This window comes from Marmota marmota, unplaced genomic scaffold (assembly GCF_001458135.2).
Source record: "Marmota marmota marmota unplaced genomic scaffold, marMar, whole genome shotgun sequence".
NCBI lineage: Eukaryota > Metazoa > Chordata > Mammalia > Rodentia > Sciuridae > Marmota > Marmota marmota.
The window spans coordinates 13,719,831-13,743,272 of record NW_026000241.1 but is presented as its reverse complement, the minus strand read 5'-3'; the positions used below and the strand labels follow the sequence as shown (position 1 = coordinate 13,743,272).

Sequence of the window (23,442 nt, the reverse complement as noted above, 5' to 3'; positions counted from 1 at the left end):
TCACTCAGAGGGACCAGGAGCTGCCTGCTACTGCATTAGAAACATTCCTAGGGTTTGGGATCACTGCTGCCCAGGTGTTGCTGTCCCCGCCCCCCAATCTTTCCTATTTGGCCTCTTCTAGATTGAGCTAGCCCTAAATTTTGGCTTAAAAATGCTCATTTTAAAAACAGGGAAGGGGAGAACATTGTTTAGTAATCACTGGGAATGTCCCTGGGCGTAGTCAAAGTGGTTCTGCTATAATACCAAAGGGAATGTCTCAGTGCATTGCTTTGTGCTTCAGAAGTACGCGACCCAGGGACCCACCTGCCTACTTGGCTCATCACCAACATTATCGGTGTTCCACTCCAGCTCCCAAAGACAGTAGAGGGCCCTCCACCTGGGTGGGGGAACTGCACAAAGTCATGCATGCCCCAGGAATATCTAGTCACTACTTGGCCCCTGGCCCTATTTTTCCTCCACTTAGGTTTGGGGTGACAGTGAAGGAAACTAGAAGACATCAAAAGCTTCTTTGCTTTGACAAAGATGGAAGCGAAGCCGGCAATGGATAGGACCCTTCCTTCTCCCCTACACAGGCTTACGAGGGATCTAGGGCAAAATCTGGCCCCTTCCTCTTCTACTTTGGGTTGAGGTGATAGCAGAGAGAACTACAAGAGGGAAGGTGAAGTGCTATTTGGCTATAACTTGGCGAGGGACTGTGGGCCCCAGGGGCAGTCAGGGACTGTCTTCAACAACTAGGCGCTCACCCTCTCCCTTCCGCTTCCACCGAAGGCTGGGGCGCCCGCCAGTGGAATAGAGAAGGTGAAGAGGTTCTTGGCTTTGACACCGCTGAGGGGGCGGTCCTGAGCGGAGGCTGCGCCACCCCCGCGCCAGCTCGCCCCGCCTCCCCGACGCCTCCGCCAATACTTCCAGCGCCTGTCGCCTTTCTGGAACCAGCAGCGCACAGGTAAAGTCAGGGAACCTGGCACCCGAGCCGCGGAAGAGGGAACGGGTGGCTCCCTCCCAGGGTGAGAACTGGGAGGGCAAGAACCGAAATCAGATTCCCGCAGAGGGCCGCAGGGCGCGAGCCCTAGATCCTCGGGCGGCGGCGGGTGGTCCCTGCCCTGCCCGCGAGCTGCGGACGCGTCTTTAACCGAGCGCCCCAACCGAGCGCGAGATGCGCTAGGCGCTTAGATGCCCACAGCTGTGTGGGGACGCAATCCAGAGTGACCCCCCACCCCACTCCCCGGATCTGGGGGCGCTGGAGGCCAGGGCCTGGCATCCTCTGGCAACCATCTCCAGCCGGCAACTCTAGGTACCCCTGCCCGGTCTTTAAGGGGCGACTCCGGGCTCGAGGGCCAGGGACACACACAAACATAAACCTGCCTTGCTGTTGTGCTTGAAAGCAAAGCCTTGCCGCAGCCTCATGAATGTTCATAATAGGAGGAAGGTTTGCTCTGCCTGGGTGGTGTGTACAGGTGGAACAATCTGCAGGGGGGGGGGAAAGGACTTTTAATTTTCAAAAATTGTTTGCAGTTTAAAGTTTCAGCAGAGCCATCCTTCTTTGCCTTGCATGGGGCGGGGGACGCTAGAATTAAGTTCCAGCTTTGGGTCTATCTTGAAAGTTCTGGGTTTAAGCTCATGGTACTGGATGACGTCTTGATTTGGAGGAAATGAAGTGGATATGTGTTTCAATGGGTGCACGTTTTTTTGAACTTCTGGAGCCGGGTCCATACACGTGTTGTCATCCTGTGTTCTCTCACCTGCAGCTGGGAAGAAAAGATGTTTTCTGTCGTGACCCGCCAACCGTGTGAGCAAGCAGGTTCGTGTCCCTCAGTAGGCAGCAAGCATGGTTTTGTCAAATCAGGAGTGCCCCAGCTTCAGCTCCATTTTCCCTTCAAGTCCCCTGCCACTGACTGTTTAACCTCATGGGTTTGAAACTCGGTTGCTCACCCAGGTTTTGCCCTTGGCGTTTCTCAGGTAAAGAAAAGTAATGCTTTTCATCAAAGCCGCACAAAACAAGGACTAACATGCATGTTTCGCTTAAATGGTTTTTCCGGTTTGTATAATCCATTAATTTGGCCTTTGTGGTTTCCCTGACCCAGCTGTGTGTAAATATTGTGCTTGAGAATATTGTTAATTTTGTGATGAATTGTAATGTACTCAAATCTTTCCGGTATTTCCATCCAAATGTTGTCGCTGGCACGGTGCCTACAATACCCTCCACCCCACCGTGGGTCAGTATTGGGGTTGATACTGCAGGCACAAGTACGGAATGTTTTCTCTCCCCAATGCACACTTCCAAGTTGCCTTGCCTGCCTCTGCAGCACTTTTATAGAACTGCTCATGTGGAAGCTCAGAAGGCTCTGGCCTCCCCATGGTCAGGTAGACACCTTGCAATTACAGTGTTTGTCCAACCCTAATGACAGCACAGCTCTAGCTGCATTTCTTAAATGAGTGAGACCTAGCCTAGTCCATTTTGCGTTGTAACAAGCTTTTCTGCTGGGGCAAGGGTTTGCTTAAAGTAATCATAGCTTTTTACTTGAAAACTGCTGAAGCACAGAGGATTTAGGAGGCCAGCCCCGTGGCTGTGGTCAGGAGACTGCTTACATATCTCATCCCCCTCCCCCTTTGAAAGACATTCTTTAGTCATGTCTTCAACTGGGTATTCCTGTCTTCCAAGTGAATGTGATTTTAGGAGATAAAGAGCCATTTATGTGTATTGTTTTTTTTTTTCTTTTTGTAAAGGGAAATTTGTACTTAAGAAGCTGGTTTATTTTGATTTCCAGGTTTTCCCCGAAACACTTTGAAATGTTAACGCACATACTTTAACATCCCACACACAGACTGATCTGTTACATGCCTTCCAAAGTACAAGTTTAACTTGGCAGATTAAATCTATACCATGTCTTGTTGGGGGGAAAAAAATCTCTTAAACCTCTATTACTGACACCAATGTGAAATTGTTGAAATCTGATGCAGATGTTCGTCTCTGGATTAACTGGTTACTGGCTGGGTCCTGTACTTTCTCTGGAACAACAGAGGAGTGATCTAGAACCCCTTCTGATGCTCTGAAGGTCAGCCCACAGAAGTTGGCTTCCCTCCAGATGCTATTACAAATGATTCTGCAGTGAGAAGCTTTACGCAAAGTCATTTTATACACGTGGAGCTAGTTATGTGGGATATATTCCCAGAAGTGAGATTTTGAGTCAGATGGTATGCTCATTTGCAATTTGGTCAATACTGACAAATTGCCCTCCCTCTGGTTTACACTCCCAATGGCAAGGTAGGAGACTTAAGATGCAGGAGTGACCACCTTTAACATCAGGAAATGTCTGTGACTGCCTCTATACTATAGGGGAAACAGGGCTATTCTGAGCCATTGAGACCTGCTGCATGACTGCCCTCCCCAAGTAGTGAGTGTTGTGATGCAATTGGATATTGGAGCTGTATCTAATTCTATTATGACGACACATACAGGGCCTTGTTTATTTCCACGAAAGATGTCTCCTAGAAACAAAGAAACAGTAAAGCGTAGGTTATGATGGTCCTAAGAGTAAATGATCTGGAATAAGGCAGGATTTACCCCTCTGCTGTTCAAGAAAACTTTCTTCAGTGATAGAACTGCTCTGGATCTTCTCTGGCCAATATGGGGGTCACAAGGTCACATGTGGTTATTGAATACTCGAGATGTGACTAGGGAGATTGATGAAATAAATATTTTATTTTAACTAATTTACATTTAAATAGACAATTGGTAATAGACATATTAGGATTCTCTGAATCCAGTGATCTTTCTGTTCTGCTAGTGTTTATTGTTTTTCAGCCATTTAATATTTATGCTTTAATAGTTCAATCAAGATTATTACTTAGACAATCATTTTAGTTGACTCTTTTACCTTTTTAAAAAAAAATTGGTATATTTTATATGCAGTGAAATGGATAAATCCTAAATTTTACCTCTGAATTGGGTATTCTTGCCTTCTGAGAGTATGTTTTAGGAGAGGGAGGATGATTTATAAGAATCTTTTTTTAAAGGGAAATTGTACCTAAGAAGATGTTTTACTTTGATTTTTCAAGTTTCCCCAGAGGACTTTGAAAGGCTTGATGAGTTTTGACAAATGCACACACCAGTATTCCCCCACAGTTTTTTTAATATTGAAAGCATTTCCATCACCCTTGGAAAGTGCCCACATGCTACTTCTCAGTGAATGCCTTCAGGCAATCATTATTTTGATTCCTGTCACCCTCTTGCTCTTGAACTTCACATAAATGAAATCGTTTTTATTTACAAATTTCCATACAGTACTAACTTCTTTTACCTGAGAGTATTTTAAAATAAAATATCATCTCATCTGCTTTAATAGAAAATCCATGTGTTTTAAATCTGTTTTTAAAAATGTTACCTCAAAATAAAATCAAATATTAAAAATAATAATAATAATAAACGTTATCTCACATGTCTCAGGGGTGACCAGTAACATGCATAATACATTTTGAGAAATACTAGAAAACTAGATTGTGCACACACTCCCTGCAAACACTGTTTTAGTCTGCAATTTGGAAGGGAAGAATAAATGGGTATTGAAGCCAAGTTACTATTCCATCTTAAAATCATGGGTCTCTATAAAGACAGAGAAAGTGACATGCACATATTGATGGGCCCAGTCTGTGGATTCTACAAAGACCTGGTTCCTACTTCTCACTCATGTTTCTTCTTCGTCTTCCCATTGTAGGCCTCAAGGCTCTCTCCCGAACTCCAGTCATTATCACCTTGGTGGTCCTGCTTGTGAGCATTGTGGTGCTTGTGGCTATCACACTCATCCAGATCCGCCACCCAGAGATCCTCCCTCCAGGACTAAAGGTAAGAGCAAAAGAATTGGCATTGAAAGAAAGAAATGGGCTATGACATCAATCACCCTAAAACCATGAGTTGGGAAATACTTTTCCCAACTGTAACCAGAAGAAAATGGTGTTAAGGCCCATGGAGAAGGTCCAGACCTGCTGGGCTTGTGATAATTGAGGCTACAGATTGGGGGAGGGGGAGTGATACCTACTCCGAGGACTTTGTGGTCTTGCTATGATTGTAGGAACCAAAGATACAGTTTTTAGCCAAGACTGTTCAAAGGCTGTATTTTTTTTTTTTTTTTTGAATGGAAATTAGAAAGTAGTTTATTTCTGGAAAATTATGTAAATGAAAGGAAGACACTGATGGGGCAATTTTTGACTGATGGGCTCTGTATTCATCATGGTCTCAATTACTCTTCTAGCATCACATATATGGAAATAAGAAGGTACAAATAAATGTAGAATATAAGATTACAGATTTTTCTTTTTTTGTGATAGGACATGACAGCATGGTACCCTGGGAAGCTCTTTTTTAGAATGATCCTAATCTGTGCCCATTCAAGTAGATCAGTGTTTTCTTTTTTTTTTTTTTTTTTTTTTTTTANATATTTCATACATTAGATTCAAGTTGGTTATTTTAAATAGAAATTTTTTAAAGAAACTAATTTTGCCCAGGGTGCCATGATCAGGTTTGATCTAACATTCTGAAGCTACACTTCAAAAGAATTAGACTAAAATCTCCTTAGGATCATGGCAGTTGGTTCTTTGATGGGATGTTTTACTTAAGATCTCATCCCTTATGAATAATATGAGTGAAAAAAAAAAAGAAGAAAAATAAACCTATTCAAGTGCCCAACCATGAGAGGAAACAGATTATCTTCTTGCTCCCAACACATTAGCTAAGGCCTTTAGAAGTTGTTTTCCCAAGCTCCAGGCTTTGCCTTCTCCTAGAAAATATATAAAATTGAGACTGCAACTAAGAGTAATATCTACTCTTTATACTTCATATCCTACTGCTCCGGTTTGGTGAGTATTTCCTCCTTCTTTATCTCATTTAGCCCTTGTTAAAACTATAGAAGTAGACAACAACACCCCTTCCCATTTTGCAAATGAGGAAACCTAGGTGTGGCTAGTGAATGGCAGGATTGGAACTGAAACCTGGACCCTTCTGTTCCCAAGGCCTCTTCACATATCTCCCACATTCCCCTGATCCTGAGTTCTGCATGAAGACTTCAGGAGGAGGGATGGACCTTTGATGGGAGCAGCATACATCCTCCTCTGAACAGGAGGGAGGGTGGAGAGGAAGGGTCCAAATGCAGGAAGGTTTAATGAATTCAGGGAGGGAAAGGAAGGCTAGGACTACTATGACACTCCAATAATTGGACCCCCTGCTGTGGGCCCTACTTTTCAAGAGAACCAGCTGTAGCTGCACTTTGGGTTCACCTCTTCTCCTGAGGGTAATCCAAGAGGTGACTAAGAGACAGGTGTTGGCAGGGGATATAGACAGAGCAAAGACAGTGGGTTGGAACTGTCCACACACAGCTGCATAAGTTTCTTTACTTTTTGGATTTGCCACAGGTGGGAAGAGGACAGGTTTGAGGGAGAGGGGGCAGGGCAGACACCTCCATTTATAAAATGTTGACTCTGATCCTATAAATGTTAAGGATTGGTGGTTTAAAGGAGTTATCAGCTGATGTCTTCTACTTGTTCTGGGATATAAGTCCTCTGTTCATCATTCAGGGATGTGGAAAAATTGAGAAGTAAATTGAGTAATGAAAAGTAAGGTCAGTACCGTATGAAGTTTTGGATAAAACAGACCATGCTGGTCCCATGAGATTCCCATAGATGAAAAATTCCTATCACTTAGTAACATTGTAACCATTGTAATGTCCATAGCGCAGTACATTAGTCATGTTTGTGGTGATGCTGGGGTCGACAAACCCACTGCGCTGCCAGTCATATAAAAGCATAGCCTATATGATTTTGCACAGTGTGTGATATTAAGTAATGATAGTAAATGCCTTTGTTACTGTTTATGAGTTTTCTGTACTATATTTTTTATTCTTAGAGTATACTCCTCTTATTATTAAAAAAAAAAAAAAGTTAACTCTATAAAATAGCTTTAGTCAAGCCTTTCAAAGGGGATTACAGAAGGAGGTATTGTTACTGTAGGAGATGACAGCTTCATGTGTGTTGTTGTCCTGGAAGACCTTCCAGTGGGACAAGACATGGAGGTGGGGGACGTTGATATTGATGATCCTGACCGTGTGTAGGCCTAGGCTAATGTGTGTGTTTGTGTCTTGGTTTCTTTAACAAAAACACTTAAAAAGTAAAATAGGAGAACAAAAGAAGGGGAAAAAAGCTTGTAGAATGAGGGTAGAAGAGACTGTTTTTATTCAGCTGTACAATGTGTTGGTGCTTTAAAATATTATTTAAGAAGACTAAAAATGCTTTAAAATTTTTAAAGTTCATAAAGTAAAAAATTTTACAGTCATCTTAGATTAATTTATTATTGAAAACTTTAAAGAAACTTTAAAGAAAACTTTTTTGTAAGTTGAATGTAGTGTCCAATGTTAATGAAGCCTAAAGTCGTGATAAAGTCCTAAGCCTTTGGCATTCACTCCCTACTCTCTGACTTACCCAGAGCAAGCTCCATTTGTGGTAAGTGCTCTATACAGGTGAACTATTTTTTATCTCTGATCCCATATTTTTCCTGTATCTTTCCCTTTTTTTTTTTTCAGTTATAGTTGGACACAATGCCTTTATTTTATTTATTTATTTTTATGTGGTGCTGAGGATCGAACTCAGTGCCTCCAATGTGCTAGGCAAGCACACTACCGCTAAGCCACAACCCCAGCCCATTTTCTGTATCTTTTCTATGCTTAGGATGTGCAAATGCTTACTGTTGTGTTGCAAGGGCTTGTGGTATTCAGTATGGTGACCTGCTATACAGGCTTGAAGCCTAGAATCAATAGGCTACACCACATAGCCTAGGTGTGTAGTAGGCTCTCCATCTAGGTCTGCTAAGTACACTGCATGATCTCCCCATTGTGATGAAATTGCCAAACAATGCACTTCTCGGGGAAATCCCTGTCATTAAGCAGCACGTGACTATAAATTCCAGGCATTGTTGAGGGCTCCATTAGAGGAAAGGGCCACACGCGATTCATGCTACTCTCCAAGGTTGGGTTCCCCTAGTCAAGATGCAAGTGCAAAAAGATCATCTGGGGATGATCCCAGGACACATGGGGAAGGGAACAGAGAAGTGAGGCAGATGTATGGCAGTCTATAGGGCCCAGTGATCCAGTAGGTCAGCACTGTGGTCAACTGAGGCTCAGTCCTAGCAGTATCTCAGGGAGCCTATGCATCATTCACCTCAGAGTTGTCCCATATGTTGGGACGTCAAGGCAAACACCTCACTCCTGGTTGTCCGAAACAGGGCCTAATTGTACACCAACTTCATCAATCATTGGATGACAAGCTGCTCCTAGGGACATTGCTCTGGTATTTCTGTCATACTATGTGCTCAGGTAGGCTCAGGCCACTAGAGAAAGTCTTCCGGGCAGGTGTGTGATAGATGATTATGCACCCCAGCAAGATCTGAGGAGATGTGGGCAGGAAACTGTCAACAACAGGTCCATGTAAATAATAAGATTATTATTCCCAGCTTTCAAATGAGAAAACAGAGAAAGAGAAAGGACAAAGGCTGAAAAATAGCAGAGCCGATATAGAAGAAGAGAACAGAAACAGTGGCCTTAAGCAAGGGTTTGAAAGGACTGGACACACCCTCCACCAACTAATTGACAGTTAAGAGGGAATTTTCAGTGTCTTCAGAATCTTGCTCTCAGGCCTTGGCTCCCATTACAGGAGACAAGAAGTTGTATAATATGGGAAGATCAGCTCATAAGTTGCATTCTGCTTAAGTGGGTGGATTAAATGTGAGAAAAAAACAGATGTTCTGGGCAGTTGAACCAGAAGCCGAACGGCAGCCTTGGCCGATCATGTTCCATATGCAGGTTTTCTCAGGGGATGGAGACTTTGGTCTCCTTGGGTTTTGCAGTGTTTGCTGGGGGTTGGGGGTGGGGGCAGGGAAGAGTACTGTGAAGGTGACATTAAATGAATATGGGGGCTTTTTAATTGTCACATTTGTGTTTTCATGCCATGAGCCCTATTTTGCCTTTCTGTGCAACTGACAGTTGGTATGAAGGGCAGCTCCCCCAACAGCCTTTGAAAGACCCTTGTGATGGCTATTAAATCCAGCCTTGACTTGCCTGACCTTGCTTGATAAGAATTTAAGGGCAGAGCAATTGAAACTCCATCAAGGGTCAGAACTGTCCTCAGTCTGGGTTACTGGTCTGACCTGCTCCACAAGATTGAAGAGTAAACATGATGCCATCGCTATTATTTTTAGTCAGGCCCCCACCTGCTTGGTTATCATTAAGTCCAATAGCTTCCTCTTGAGGCTTCGCCTCCCTGCCCCCAATCACAACTGTCTAAGAATCTTGGGACTTCTTGATCCGATGATGAATACCCCAGTGCCTGTTGCCTCTTGCAGCCACATGATGTCACTGTTAAAGATGGGTCCTACACATCTTAAGGTTTCAGGGACTTTTCCCATGTGACCTGCTCAGTTCATGTGAATTCTCCACACTGGGCACAAGATTACAGACTGTTGTAGGTCACACTCCCATGTACCACCGGTATTCCCCAATGACAGCCACTGGACCAGGCTGTGAAGAAATGGGTCCCTTTTAACCCTTATCGAGCCTTGCTCAGCAGCCTGGATTTCTGATGCCGTGGGGCCCATTTTGATCTACATCTTGAAGAACAAATTGGATAATTGGTTTCTTCCTTTCTAGAAAGCCCCTGGTCCACCTCTCATCCAGCCAGTTCTGCATAACCCTAACTTAAGAGCATGCTTTTAAGAAACTTTCTATCTAAACAAAGGAGGACTACAGTGCCATAACAGTTCAGCACCTATGCCTGAACAGTCACCCCTTGAATTCCTGGGAACCCCGTAAAGGAGGCAAACCATGAATACAGATTGATCCCAGGTCTGTCCCCATATGTCAGAAAAGGAAGATGATTATACCTGCCTTATAAAAGCAATAGCACTTACTAAAGCCCATTGCAAAGTTCTTAATATATAGTAAGTGCTCAATACTGTTGATTATTATTATTATTATTATTAGTGATGGTGGTGGTGGTGCAGTTTGAATGCAGGGCATTGTGCAAGTAAGGCAAGCACTCTACCAACCAAGTTATATCCCCATAAGTGTTTGGACCAGGGGATGCAAAACGGAAGACTTTCCTTTCAGTTAACCCACTGAGTGTTTCTTTGGATCCCTGTGCAAGCCACGCCTTTTTCTGACACCACATTGAGGGTTACTTGTTACTTTCCATCCAAGCATTCAATCACCTGACTAGCTGAACTGAAAAAAGAAATCATTCCCATCTCCTCTCCTCCAGTGGATCCACATGACTTCCACTGATTTAGGCAAATTAGCTCTGAAGACTGGTTAAAGACTAATTTTTCCACTTTTAGAAATATCAGTGGACACGAGGTGGGAGGGAAAGGGAGAGAAAAGGGAAATTGCATGGAAATGGAAGGAGACCCTCATTGTTATACAAAATTACATATAAGAGGCTGTGAGGGGAAAGGGGAAAAAAACAAGGAGAGAAATGAATTACAGTAGATGGGGTAGAGAGAGAAGATGGGAGGGGAGGGGAGGGGGGATAGTAGAGGATAGGAAAGGTAGCAGAATACAACAGTTACTAATATGGCATTATGTAAAAATGTGGATGTGTAACCGATGTGATTCTGCAATCTGTATTTGGGGTAAAAATGGGAGTTCATAACCCACTTGAATCTAATGTATGAAATATGATATGTCAAGAGCTTTGTAATGTTTTGAACAACCAATAAAAAAAAGAAAAGAAATATCAGTGGGGGATAGATCAGTGTTAGAAATAGAGTTGGGTCTTGAGGCTGGCCCTCTCTGCATATCAGCAAGTGCTGGAGGAACAGCCACTTGAGCAGTCTCTGGCTGCTCCACCTCTTCTGCAAGCTGACTCTCAGCTGGAATGAAAACAAGAATATACACTCTTCCTTCTTTTTGCTCTTTGCCCAGAAGCTCTGGTTTCTTACACAGAGAAAACATGCATCCATGTAAATGGTTGGAATAAATATTTGGGGCATCTTGTTTTATGGGGTCTGCAGCAGGCATGACAGGTGCTGTGGGAAGGGTAGTGATCAGGTGGGCAGCAGGATGGAGGAAAGGGAGGAGGCTGAAACACTGAGGTCTGGTTCCCTTCCTACCTTCAGTTCTGACCTGCACTTTAATCTCACCGTTCAATCTCCACCTGGGACGATTATGAACAATGCTACTCTTGTTCTCCACAAGGGATGTCATGTCAGGATTCCTATCAACATTCATCAGACTGAGAAGATGAGATTAAGAGGTTGCCCCAGCTCAAATACCAATGTACACAGGATTTCCTAGTTCAATACAATGGAGAAGCTGTGATTCAGAAGCTGGAGCAACTTTTAAAGAATTTGGCCCCGTTCACATGAAGCAAGCATTTGTAATAGGAGAAAGCTGTCTAGAATCGGGAAATTGGGGAATTGGTTAAGTAAATTGTTCCATATCTCACAGAGGGTGTGATGAATATATTGAAATGTGATGAATATATTGAAAAATTAGTCTATTTTTACTGGCAGGAAGAAATGCTCATGAAATACTGTTAAGAAAAGAACATTGCAAAAACAAAAACAAAAAACTAGAGTATGATCCTATTTGGATTTTAAAACCTACATCTAAACATATGTATATATGAAGCCATATGCACAGAAGACCATTAAAAAAGGAATGTAACAGGGGTTAATCCAATAAATTAGATTTGTAAATTTGAGGAGCATATTTTCTTTGTTTTTGTTTTTTGCTTTGTTATTTTATTTACTTTACTTGCCTGGCTTTTCTATATATGATAAGAGCCTGTTTTATTGAGCAGCCACTAAGCATCAGGCAAATGGTCTTCTATTTATTTCTAAAAGTAAAGCATTTAAAGACGAGGGAACTCAGAGAGGTTGGGCATCTTACTCAGCATTAATTGAGAATCTATCTGATTCAGCATGCCTTCATACCCAACTCTGTCTTCTTCCTGCTACCCACCTGCTCCCTGATGTTTAAGTCTCCCTGGGGGACTCGCAACATGGCCAACATTGAGAACCATGCCTTAGAACCTCTCCTACCTTACCTCTTCTTCTTTCCACAGTCCAAGGAGCCAAAGATGGCTTGGAGACAATCATTATCTCTTTTATCTCTTTTTGGTCAGCCCCAACCTACGTGAAGCAATGTGAATTAAGGTATTCAGGGTTCTCAATGGCCCACTGGGAAATGAATCCTCCATGAGGCCCAAGCTATTCTGACTCTCACTTCCCTTTTTATTCAGTATGGAATTGTGCTGGATGCCGGATCTTCTAGAACCACTGTCTACGTGTATCAGTGGCCCGCAGAGAAGGAGAATAATACTGGAGTGGTCAGTCAAACCTTCAAATGTAGTGTGAAAGGTAAGGACTTAAGTGTGGCCAGGAGGCCCAGGGAGCATCAAGGTTAAGTCCTACGTCTTTTGGAGACCTTGAGTCAGGCAAGTGAGCCCTGGAGTGGGAATCGGAAAAATACAAATTCCTCTGCTCAAGCTGCTGCTCATCTTGGGGGGATCACCTAAATCCTATCTGTTTTCCTCTCTGGGCCTTGGTTTCTTTCATCCATAAACATGGGGAATTGTCAAGGACTGTGAATAGTCTGAGACTTTACCCCACCCTACTTTTATAGTTGCTGGTAAAAGACACAAGACTCCTGGCTCAGAAACAAAAGATAGTTTGTTACAGTCATAGCACTGGCCAGAGTGTCAGCATTTCCTTGCAGTGGTTCTCCAGTTTACACTGAATAACATAAAGACAGCCAGATAGTGGGTTGTATCACAGAACAAAAACCCTGAGATTAGGAAACCTGTACCATTTATAATGGCTGGCAAGCCTGCCTGCCCTTTATTCTGGAAGGAAACACTGCCTTTCTGTTCCAATGCTGTTTGCTGAGAAGATCGTTCAGAACAAGGGAAGTCAGCACTTGTGCTCATAAGACATGCTGAAACATAAGAAATACATAGGAAATTTTCCAAACAGGGGGAGGTGGTATCTGGGTATGGGAGGAAGTGGGTTTGGAGGGACATAGACGATTCATAAACAGAGATGACTCTATTCCAGTAAAGCTTTATAGATGAAAAAGAGATTTTGAATTTCATATAATTCTCTAATTCTCACACGTCACCAAACTTTGTTTTCTTTTCATTTCCTCGCCAACCATTGAAAAATTAAAAAAAATAAATAAAAACTGTCTCAGTTCTCTGAGGTAGGGACTGGATTTCTCCCATAGGCTGTCATCCTCTGAAATGGAATATTGTCAGAACTTTAATTACTTTCCATTTAAGTCTCTGCCTCCTCCCCAACAAAACATGTCCTGAATTTTATGTTAACTATTCACTTATTATTCTTTCTTTCTTTCTCCTCCCTCCTCTCCCTCATCCTCCTCCTTCATAACTGAACTATATTCCCAGCCCTTTTTATTGTTTTTATTTTGAGACAAAATCTCACTTGGTTGCTTAGGGCCTTGCAAAGTTTCTGAGGCTGACCTCCTGCCTCAGCCTCCTGAGTTGCTAGAATTACAGGCTCACACCACCATGTCTGGCTCTTTCTTCTTTTTATCTTAATTTTAATTATACCTATTTATGGGGTACAGTGTAATAACTTGATATATGTACACAATGTATAATAATCAAATCAGGGTAATTGGCATTTCCATCTCTCTAAATATTTCTTAGTTTTTTTTATAATGATTGTACATATTTCTGGGGCACAGTGTGATATTTCAATACATGTATACCTGTATTTCAGTACTTGCCCTGATCAAATTAGGCTAATTAATGTTTCCATCTCTTTGTCATTGTTTTATGTTTGGAGTGTGATTCAAACTTCTATCATCTAGTTATTCATAAAATATGTAACAGTTCATTGTGAACTGCAATCATCCCACTATGCTGCAGAACACTAGGATTCATTCCTGTTTCTGTGTTTTTGAACCTATTATCCAGCCTCCCACTTTCTTCCCTTCACCATCCTTCTCAGCCTCGAGTAATCACTGTTTTATATTCATACTATGCTTTTAGCTCCTCCATCTGAGAGAGAACATGAGGTACTTGTCTTTCTGTGTCTGATGTATTTATCTTACATAATGACCTCCAGTTCCATCCATTTTGTTGCAAATGATATATAATTCCATTCCTTTTATGGCAAAGTAATACTCCATTGTGTGTGTGTGTGTGTGTGTGTGTGTGTGTGTGTATATATATATATATATATATATATATATATATATATATCTTGTTTTCTTTATCCATTCATCCACTGATGAGGATATAAGAGAAAAGGAAATTCTTCTCCACTGTTGGTGAGAATGTGAACCAGTATAATCATCATGGAGCACAGTATGGAGGGTCCTCAAAAAACTAAAAATAGATCTATCCATATGATCTGGTTATTTGACTTCTGGATATAATCAAAGGAAATGAGATCATTATATCAAACAGATATCTGCACTCCCGTGTTTATTGTAGCACTATTCACAATAGCTAAGATATGAAATCTTCCTTGTTCTTCTTTATAGTTTTGTCTTAGATTTTTAGTTTTTACTGATTTTAGGGGAAAAAATAAAATTTGTATGCACATGATCAAACATTTTCCTATAATTTGCTTTATTCACTAACATTGGGTTAATGTAGAAACTCAATGTTAAGGTTTGTGAATGGTGATACTAATAGCCTTTGGCTTATTTACTTTTCCCTTTTAATGGACATTTGTATTTCCATGGTTGCTAATAAGGTCATGTATTTTTTCATGTATTTATGGCCTTTTCTGTTTTCTGTGAAATGCCTGTGCATGTCCTTTGGTTATTTTTCTACTGAATTGCTTGACTTTTCTTATTCATCAGAATTTTTAAGACATTCTGAATACGAATGCTTTGTGAGTATTATTATAGATTGTTGCTAATATCTTCTTACAGACCATAGTTTGTCTTTTTTAGTTTCTTCACCTATCTCGATGAATAGACGTTCTCAATTTTTATGTCAGTATAGTGATCACTCTTCTCCTCTATTCTTTGTTCTTTTGTACATTTTGAGAACTCCTTCCCTGTCATAAGGTCAGAAAGATATTGTTCTATCAAAGTTTTGCAATTTTTCCTTTAACAATTAAGTCTTTAGTCCACACAATCAAGCCCAGTCAGTATGTGTGTGTGCATGTCTTTTTTTTTTTTTTTTTTTTTTAAGCCGTTCTCTTTCCCTCTAAAGCATTATGATCTTTGAATTGGCCTGGAGTTTCCCAGCTAGTGAGTCCTGAATGGGCTACAAGTACACTCTCAGTTCAAGGCTACAAGTCAGAGACACCAGGCCTATCCTCCCAGCCCCAGGCAGCCTCCATCATTTCTTTCAGTGAGCTGCCCATATACTTTAACTTCTTGGAGATGATTTGTCTTTCCCTTAGGGAGACGAAGGAGGATCTTATTTGGAAAATCAGGGTAAGCTGTGATTGTCTGCCCTCCCAGGAAGATGGCCAGGAGCTCGCCTCTCCTGGGGCACAGATATTGTAGGTTAGGTTTCCCAGAAGCAGAGGTCAAGAGAGAGTTTGGGATGTAAGGTACTTTATGGAGATCCTAATAACTGAGAGTGTTCTGGTGGCAGGAAGAGGGCAGAAGAATTAGATGAAAGAAGTCAAACTTCAGAGAATGCCTGATAAAGCTCCAGCCGATCAGTTATCCTGCAGTGGATTGAAATGCCGGGAATGGCTGGGCTGCAGGACCCATCACCATTGTCGCTAGGTGTTTTTAGCCCTGGGAAGAACAAGATCTTGAGTGAGACAGCTCCCTGCAGCTGAGGCAAACTCTGAAGGAGCTGAAAGGTGGGACAATAAGTCTTTGTTTGAAGGGGCATCTCCATGGCCCGTTTGGGGGTTCTTGGATGTTTTCTGAGTATTGCTTATAATGTTTTCCACAAACACAGGCAAGCAGTTTCCTTGCTCTGATCTCAGCCAGTGATCCTGTATTCACTTAGTTCAGCGTACTTCTGAGCCATTTCTTTACCTCTAAGCATGAGAGGGGATCAGGTTGCTCCTTTAGAAAAGAGAGGATAGTGAAGGACCATGATGGAGACTTCGCCTCGTCCCTATTGTATGAGCTCTGGAATGTTGCTGAATCTCTTTGAGCCTTGACCTTCTCATTTCTGAGATGAGAAAAAAATAGTGAGAGCAATACCTACTCCCATAGAATGAGTTGAAGATTACACTGCACAATATATATAAGGGAGAAAGCAAATGTCTGCAATAAGCACTCAATAAGTGCTAACTGTTTATTCATGGAGTTCCATACTCCACAGCTCCTGGTGGATCCTCTTGGGTATAGTTGTTCTGTCCTGTAGTCACAGAATTTCTGTCTTTAAACCTGAGAGAGCATTCAGCAGAGTAATTCCTCACAGTCCTCTAACTGTAGGGAAAGTTAGGACTTTCCTAGAGAAGGGGTCGTTGGCCCACCCTGGATGCCATACTTGATTTAGAAAAAGTTCTTAGCCCACCCTGAATGCCAACCATGCCAACCATGACATGGTTATGGAGCCCACAGCACATCCAGAAATGGATCTTGTCTTCTTTGATCACAGTAGCCTCGGGGATCCATATATATACTCCTGGGGACCAGAAGGTCACAAACTAAAGCTTAAATTAAAGAGCTGAAGTTTGGCAAGTATTATGTTCTCTAGGGCATGTGGCTTCTCCAAGGATAATTTAGGTTTCTGGTTTCTAAGTTGCAAACTTCCCAAGACTCCCCTGCCCTGGCCAGTCTGAAGAGGTTGGTGAATATTTGCTCCCAGCACTGATTACCAGGTGTCCAGGCCCTTTGGGGGTCCCTGGTGGGTATCAGTCCTCAGTCCTCAGTTACTGAGTTCATTGGGCACTGTCTAGGCTGGTGATCCTTGTGATGCTATCTGTAGCTCTGCCTGCTTTTTTTTATTTTTTTTCCTTTGAGAGAGATTCTCACTAAGTTGCTCAAGGTCTCACTAAGTTCCTGAGGCTGACTTTGAACTTGTGATCCTCCTGCCTCAGCCTCCTGAGCCTCTGGGATTACTGTGCCCAGCAGTGAGGTTACTTTTTAAGAATTATGACTAGGTTAAGATTCCTTATGTCAGCCAGGAGCGGCGGCACATGCCTGTAATCCAGCAACTAAGGAGACTGAGGCAAGATGATCCAAGTTTGAAGTCAGCCTCAGCAACTTAGCAAGACCCTGCTTCAAAATAAAATAAAAAGGGCTTGGGGACTGGGGTTGTGGCTCAGTGGTAGAGTGCTTGCCTAGCATGTGTAAGGCACTGGATTCCATTCTCAGCACCACATATAAATAAATAAAATAAAAGTCCATTAAAAGCTAAAAAAAAAAAAAAAGGTGGAGAGGTGGCTGGGGATCTAGCTCAGTAATAAAGTGCCTCTGGGTTCAGTCCCCAGTACCAAAAAATCCTTAACTCTAGAAACATACTAAAGTGTTTTCAGATTAATTGATGTAATGTCTAGGGTTTTCTTTAAAGTCTAGTAAGAATGAAAAAAAAAAAAGAAGAATGTAGATGAAAATAAAATTGGCTATTATTCAACTAACTGTTGAAAGTGAGTGATCAGTCTATGGGGACACATTTTACTAGTTTCTTAGAAAAGAAAATAAGTAACATGTGCACTGACTGATGCCATTCTGCATAGTTTTGTTGTTTGTGTTAGATTTACTGACATTTTGGAAGGAGAATTTTTAAAAATACTGCTAACTAATCTCATAAGAATTTGCCTGACTCATATGTTAATATTGAGAAACAGATCTCACGTTTGTTGTCTTTTTAAATGTAACTTTCTAATTACAAAATAACACATTTCATTGCATGAAAATCAATAAATACAGATAAATAAAATGGAAGTAAAATCATCCATAATCCTACCTTTCAGAAAGGAGAAAATTTCATCTTTTAAAGTATATCTTATGTATTAAAATTATACATATATCCATATATATGCAGCCTTTATTTATTTATTAATATTGTTATGAGAGCTCTTTACCAGCCCCTTCCATGCTAAACTTCTGAGACCATGCTGAGGCCTTGGTGCCCATCAACCCACAATTGTTTTGCTGTCATTTGTCCATGGTAGGTGGCCAGTGCCCTGGGAGGGGAAGCAGAAGGTTCTGACCTTGACCAAGGCTGGAAAAGCCTGCCCTTGCTTATCTAGCACTGTGGATGAAATCTATGTCTGTACATCCTAATGGAGACATCCAAGTAAAACTTGTAATTAGAGTTCTCAGGATTTAAAAAAAAATGTTTTATGGTACAATCACCAAGTTATAGAAACCAGCCTAGGTGCTCATCAACAGATAAATGGATAAAGAAAATGTCATATGTATACATAATGGAGTTTTAGTCATTCCTACAGAGTATGGCCTTTGCAGGAAAATGGATGGAACTTGAGACCATTATATTCAGTGAAACAAGCCAGACTCAGAATGTCAAGGATCATGTGTTTTTCCCTTTGTATGTGGAAGCTAGAGAGGAAAAAAAAGAAAAGAAAAGAAACGTGGTGAAGGGCATCTCATGAAAATAGAAGGGAGTAGAGTGGAGGAGGTCCAGTGGGAGGGAAGAGGCGAAAGAGACGGATAGTAGTGGGGGAATTCAAATTATGTCATGTGCATGTAAGAATATGTCACCATGAGTCCCCCACTCTTAACTCTTATGCATAATTATAATACACCAATAAAAAGCATTTTAAAAGGGGTGAAGCTTAAGAATAAGTATAATTATTATATTTATAGATAAGCGATAGGAATTAGCATATGTTGAAACTAATGTCTACCTACTAGAGGGTAAAAATAAATTTCTGAATTTTTTCACCAAATAATAAGTAAATAAATAAATTCATATCCAGATAAGATGGTTTGTGTAGTGGAAACAATCGAGAAAGGGCTTTGGAAGAGAATAATGGGTCTAACAATTCCCAAAGGACCAAGGAAAGTTCTGAAAGGGCAGTATTCTCTCCATTCTCCTTGTCTATCCTGCATTTTTTTCTTTCTTAAACTTGGACTTACTTAAACTCAGACCCTGGCCTGGTAGAACAAACTAAGTTACATTCACCCAATGGCAGCCAATGCAGTTACTTAAAGGAATGAGGAACATTTACATGCCGGTATGGAAGGCTCACTAGGAAAAGTTAAATGCAAAAAAGACAAATACAGAAAAATATATATATAGTAAGCTACCATTCATCTAAAGGTTACAAAATATGTATATATTTGCTTATGTTAAATAAATATTAGATAAACTTATAAAAAGAAGCTACTTATAAGAAAAGAAACTAGATGCCTCTGACTAAATCTAGTTTTGTAGGTTTGATTTTAGAATTATATAAGTATTTTAATAATGATAAAACAAAAATTTTAAAAATCAATTCTTAAAATCAAAAGCAAAATGTAATGAACTAGCCTAAGTTTCTATCAAGTTGTTGGTGTAGCAATACAGAAAGAATATTTTTAAATGATTAAACATAGTCATTTGACTGTATATCCCTAGTGGGATCCCTAAGAACAAAAGGAATTTTTAAAAAATCAGAAACTGATTTTAATAATCTCACAGTTGTTGGGATGCTGGCACTGGTATACAGAGACTGATGGTGTGTGGATTATGAAATAAAGCAAATGAGTTATGTTGGAGTTTCTTAATGTTTAGCAAAGGAAAAAGAAGCTAAAAATGTCAGATTAAAGAGACTAAGTAAAATTTTGTAGTTTTGAATTTGAGTTGGAAGTAGGTTTTTTTCGAGGTGTGGTTCACAGTTTGCAGTCAACCATAACTCTCAAATTTTGGATACTAAATACCATTTCTTGGTTCAAGGAACCAGGGATTCTTGGAGAAAGGGCTGATCCCAGATCTGGGGCAGGAAATGTACAATGTATCAGAAAGCAAAGAAGCTCTCAAAGTCATCTGTCATGTCAAAAGATCTCAGAGGCCAAACTAAACAGGACCCCACTAGCCAAAGATGAGGCCATCAATAAGGATAACCTTCCTCACTCTTCCTTCCTCCCTTCACCTGACCCCCCTTCCTCTATCCTAGCGATCGCCCTTCTACTTTCATTAGGTCCCGTTTTTGCCTGTTTCCCTCCTTTAGCTTCCACATATAAGAGAAAACATGCATTTTTCCTTTCTTAAACTTGGACTTACTTAAACTCAGACTTTATCTCTGAGTCTGATTTAGTTCAATCAAAATTATGTTCTCCAGTTCTGTCCATTTTCCTACAAGTGACATAATTCTGTGACAGACACCTAGGCTGATTCCATAATTTGGGGCTATTATGAATTGTGCTTTAATAAACATGGGTATGCATGTATTTCTAGAGTATGTTGACATTAGTTCTTCTGGATAAATACTAAGGAGTCATAGAGCTGGATCATGTGGTAGTTCTATTCTTAGCTTTTGGAGGAAACTCCATATTGATTTCCATAGTGGCTGTATTAATTTATATTCCCACCAACAAAGTATAAGAGTTTCTTTTACCTGCCATCCTCCCCAGCATTTATTGTTATTTGTAATTTTGATGCTTTGCCATTCTAACTGAAGTGAGATGAAATTTCAGTGTAGTTTTAGTTTTCATTTCCCTGATGGCTAAAGAAGTGAGCCTTTTTTCATCTAATTGTTGACCATTTATATTTCTTTCTTTTTTAAAAAAAAATATTTTTTAGTTGTCAATGGGCCTTTATTTTATTTACTTATATGCAGTGCTGAGAATCAAACCCAGTGCTTTATACATGCCAGGCAAGCGCTCTATCACTGAGCCACAACCCCAGCTCTGTATTTCTTTTGATGAGTGTCTGTTCAGCTCATTTGCCCATTTATTGATTGGGTTATTTGCTTTTTAAAAAAATTTTGAATTGTTTGAGTTCTTTATATACTCTGGATATTAAAACTCTGTCCAAAGAACAACTGGAAAAGATTTTCCCTCATTCTTTTTTCAAATTTTATATATATATTTAGTTGTTGATGGACCCTTATTTTATTCATTTTTTTATATGCACTGCTGAGAACCAAACTCAATGCCTCATACATGCTAGGCAAGCTCTATACCACTGAGCCCCAATTCCAGCCCCTGAGATTTCCCCCCATTCTGGTAGGTTCTCTCTTTACTCTGCTATTTCTTTTGTTATGCCATGTAAAAGCATTTATTTATTTATTTGCTTCCTTATTTATTTATTTATACCAGGGATTGAATTCAGGGGCACTGTACTACAGCTATGTCCTCAGCCCTTTTTATTTTGATTTTGAGACAGGATCTTGCTAAGTTGCCCAGGCTGGTCTCAAACGTATGATCTTTCTACCTCCATCTCCCAAATCACTGGGATTTTTATCACCTGCAGAAGCTTTTTAATTTGATGCCATCCATTTGTTGATTCTTTCCCTGATTTCCTGAGATATAGGGGTCCTATTGAGTCAGTGTGTTTTGAAGTGTTTTCCTTGTTTTTTCTTCTAACACCAAAGATCTGGTCTTATAGTCAGATCTTTGATCCATTTGAGTTTGCTTTTGTACAGGGTGAGAGATAGGGATCTAGTTTCATTCTTCTACATATGGATATCTGATTTTTCCAGCACCACTTGTCAAAAGGCTGATTTTCTCTATTGTATGTTTTTGGCACCTTTGTCAAGAAATCAGATGACTGTAGCTGTGTGGGTTTGTTCTCTGTGTCTTCTATTCTGTGCCATTAGTCTGCATTATCTGTCTATATGCAAGCACCAATCTGTCGTTATTATTGCTCTGTAGTATAATTTCTAATCAGGTATTGTAATGCCTCCAGCAATTGCAAAGTCAACATCATTCTAGATGGGGAAAACTAAAAGTATTTCCTCCAGAATCAGGAATAAGACAAGGATGTCCACTCTCACCACTCCTATTCAATAAGGTACTTGAAATTTTAGCCAGAGTAATTTAGGAAAGAGAAAGAAATAAAGGTGAAACAAATAAGAAAGAAGAAGTCAAATTATCCCTGTTTGAAAATGATATATCCTATAATAACAGTTCCACCAGAAGACTGTAGAGCTAATAAACAAATTTAGCAAAGTAGCCAGATACAAAATCAACTTACAAAAATCAATAGCTTTTCTGTACAATGGAATGAATCCACTGAGAAAAACTATCAGGAAAACAGTTTCATTCACAATGGCTTCAAAAGTAACAAAATATCTAGGAATCAATCTGACCAAGGATGTGAAAGACCTTTACAATGAAAATTATAGGACACTGAAGAAAGAAATTGAAGAAGACAGTAGAAAGGGAAAAGACCTTCATGTTTATGGATAGACAGAATGAATATTGTTAAAATGGCCACATTACCAAAAGCCATTTACAGGTTCAATGCAATTGTCATCCAAATACCAATTCGTCACAGAACTAAGAAAAATAATCCTAAATTCATATGGAAATCCATATGATAAAATAAAGGATCCAGAATAGCCAAAGCAATCCTGAACAAAAAGAGCAAGTACAGCTTCTAATGATTACAAGTAAAATAGATAGGAAGGACTGAACCAATAATGAGATTTAATATGGCAACAGGGAATTTATGAAGATCCTGATTCATGCAAATAAGAGAGACAAAAGCAGACAGAGACGGAGAGAAGGAGGGAGAACAGAGGAAGGAAAAAAGAGAAAGACAGTATGAGAAGAAGGAATATGGAGGCAATGTGAACCATAGCTACTGTTCACAGTAGCCAGGATGTGGAATCAACCTAAACATTCATTGTTAGAGTAATGAATAATGAAAATGTGTTCTGTATACATAATGGAATACTATTCTGCTCTAAAAAAGAATGAAATCCTTTCATTTGCTACAATATGGACGGAGTGAAATAAGTCAGGCAAACACTATGATCTGACTCCCATGTAGACTCTCAAAAATTAATCTCATGGAGATTTAGAGTTCGCAGAGGCTGGGGAGACAAAAGGGAAGGGGAGCTGTGAAGAGATTGCTCAATGTGTTAGTTAATAGGAAGGAGAAGTTGTGGTATTCTATGGCATGGTAAGGAGAATATAGTTAAAAATAACATTCTGTGTCTCTCAAGATAGTTGAAGAGAAGATTTTTGAATGTACTCACCATAGAGAAATTTGATAAAAGTTTAAGGTGATATATATGCTAATTATCCTGATTTAATCATTGCCCAATGTAAATCCAGATATCAAATTGTAAGTCATAAATATGCACAAATTTTGCCAGGCACAGTGGTGCATGCCTATAATCTCAGCGACTCAGGAGGCTGAGGCAAGAGGATGGCAAGTTTGAGGCTAGCCTGGGCAACTTAACAAAAGCTTGCCTCAAAATAAAAAAGGGCAGAAGATGTAGCTCAGGGGGTTCAATCCTCATAACAAGAAAAAAATTAATAAATATGTACAAATTTTATGTGTCAATCAAAAAATGAAACAAAATTTTTAAATGGTTTCTAAGTTTTACAGGTA

The 23,442-nt window shown here is 40.3% G+C and overlaps 1 protein-coding gene across 3 annotated transcripts in view; it reads left to right on the top strand.

Moving 5' to 3' along the window:
* Positions 1 to 704: 704 nt before the first annotated feature.
* Positions 705 to 23,442, top strand: part of Entpd3 (ectonucleoside triphosphate diphosphohydrolase 3) — a 35,104-nt gene continuing 12,366 nt past the window's right edge. Inside the window, exons 1-4 of one of the 3 annotated variants that reach the window (XM_015489455.2) lie at positions 705 to 943; positions 1,746 to 1,798; positions 4,713 to 4,840; positions 12,277 to 12,394. In XM_015489455.2, the coding sequence (XP_015344941.1) occupies positions 1,759 to 1,798; positions 4,713 to 4,840; positions 12,277 to 12,394 (286 nt within the window). In that variant the 5' untranslated portion in view covers positions 705 to 943; positions 1,746 to 1,758. The other 2 variants (XM_048794891.1, XM_048794890.1) reach the window with 2 other exon arrangements.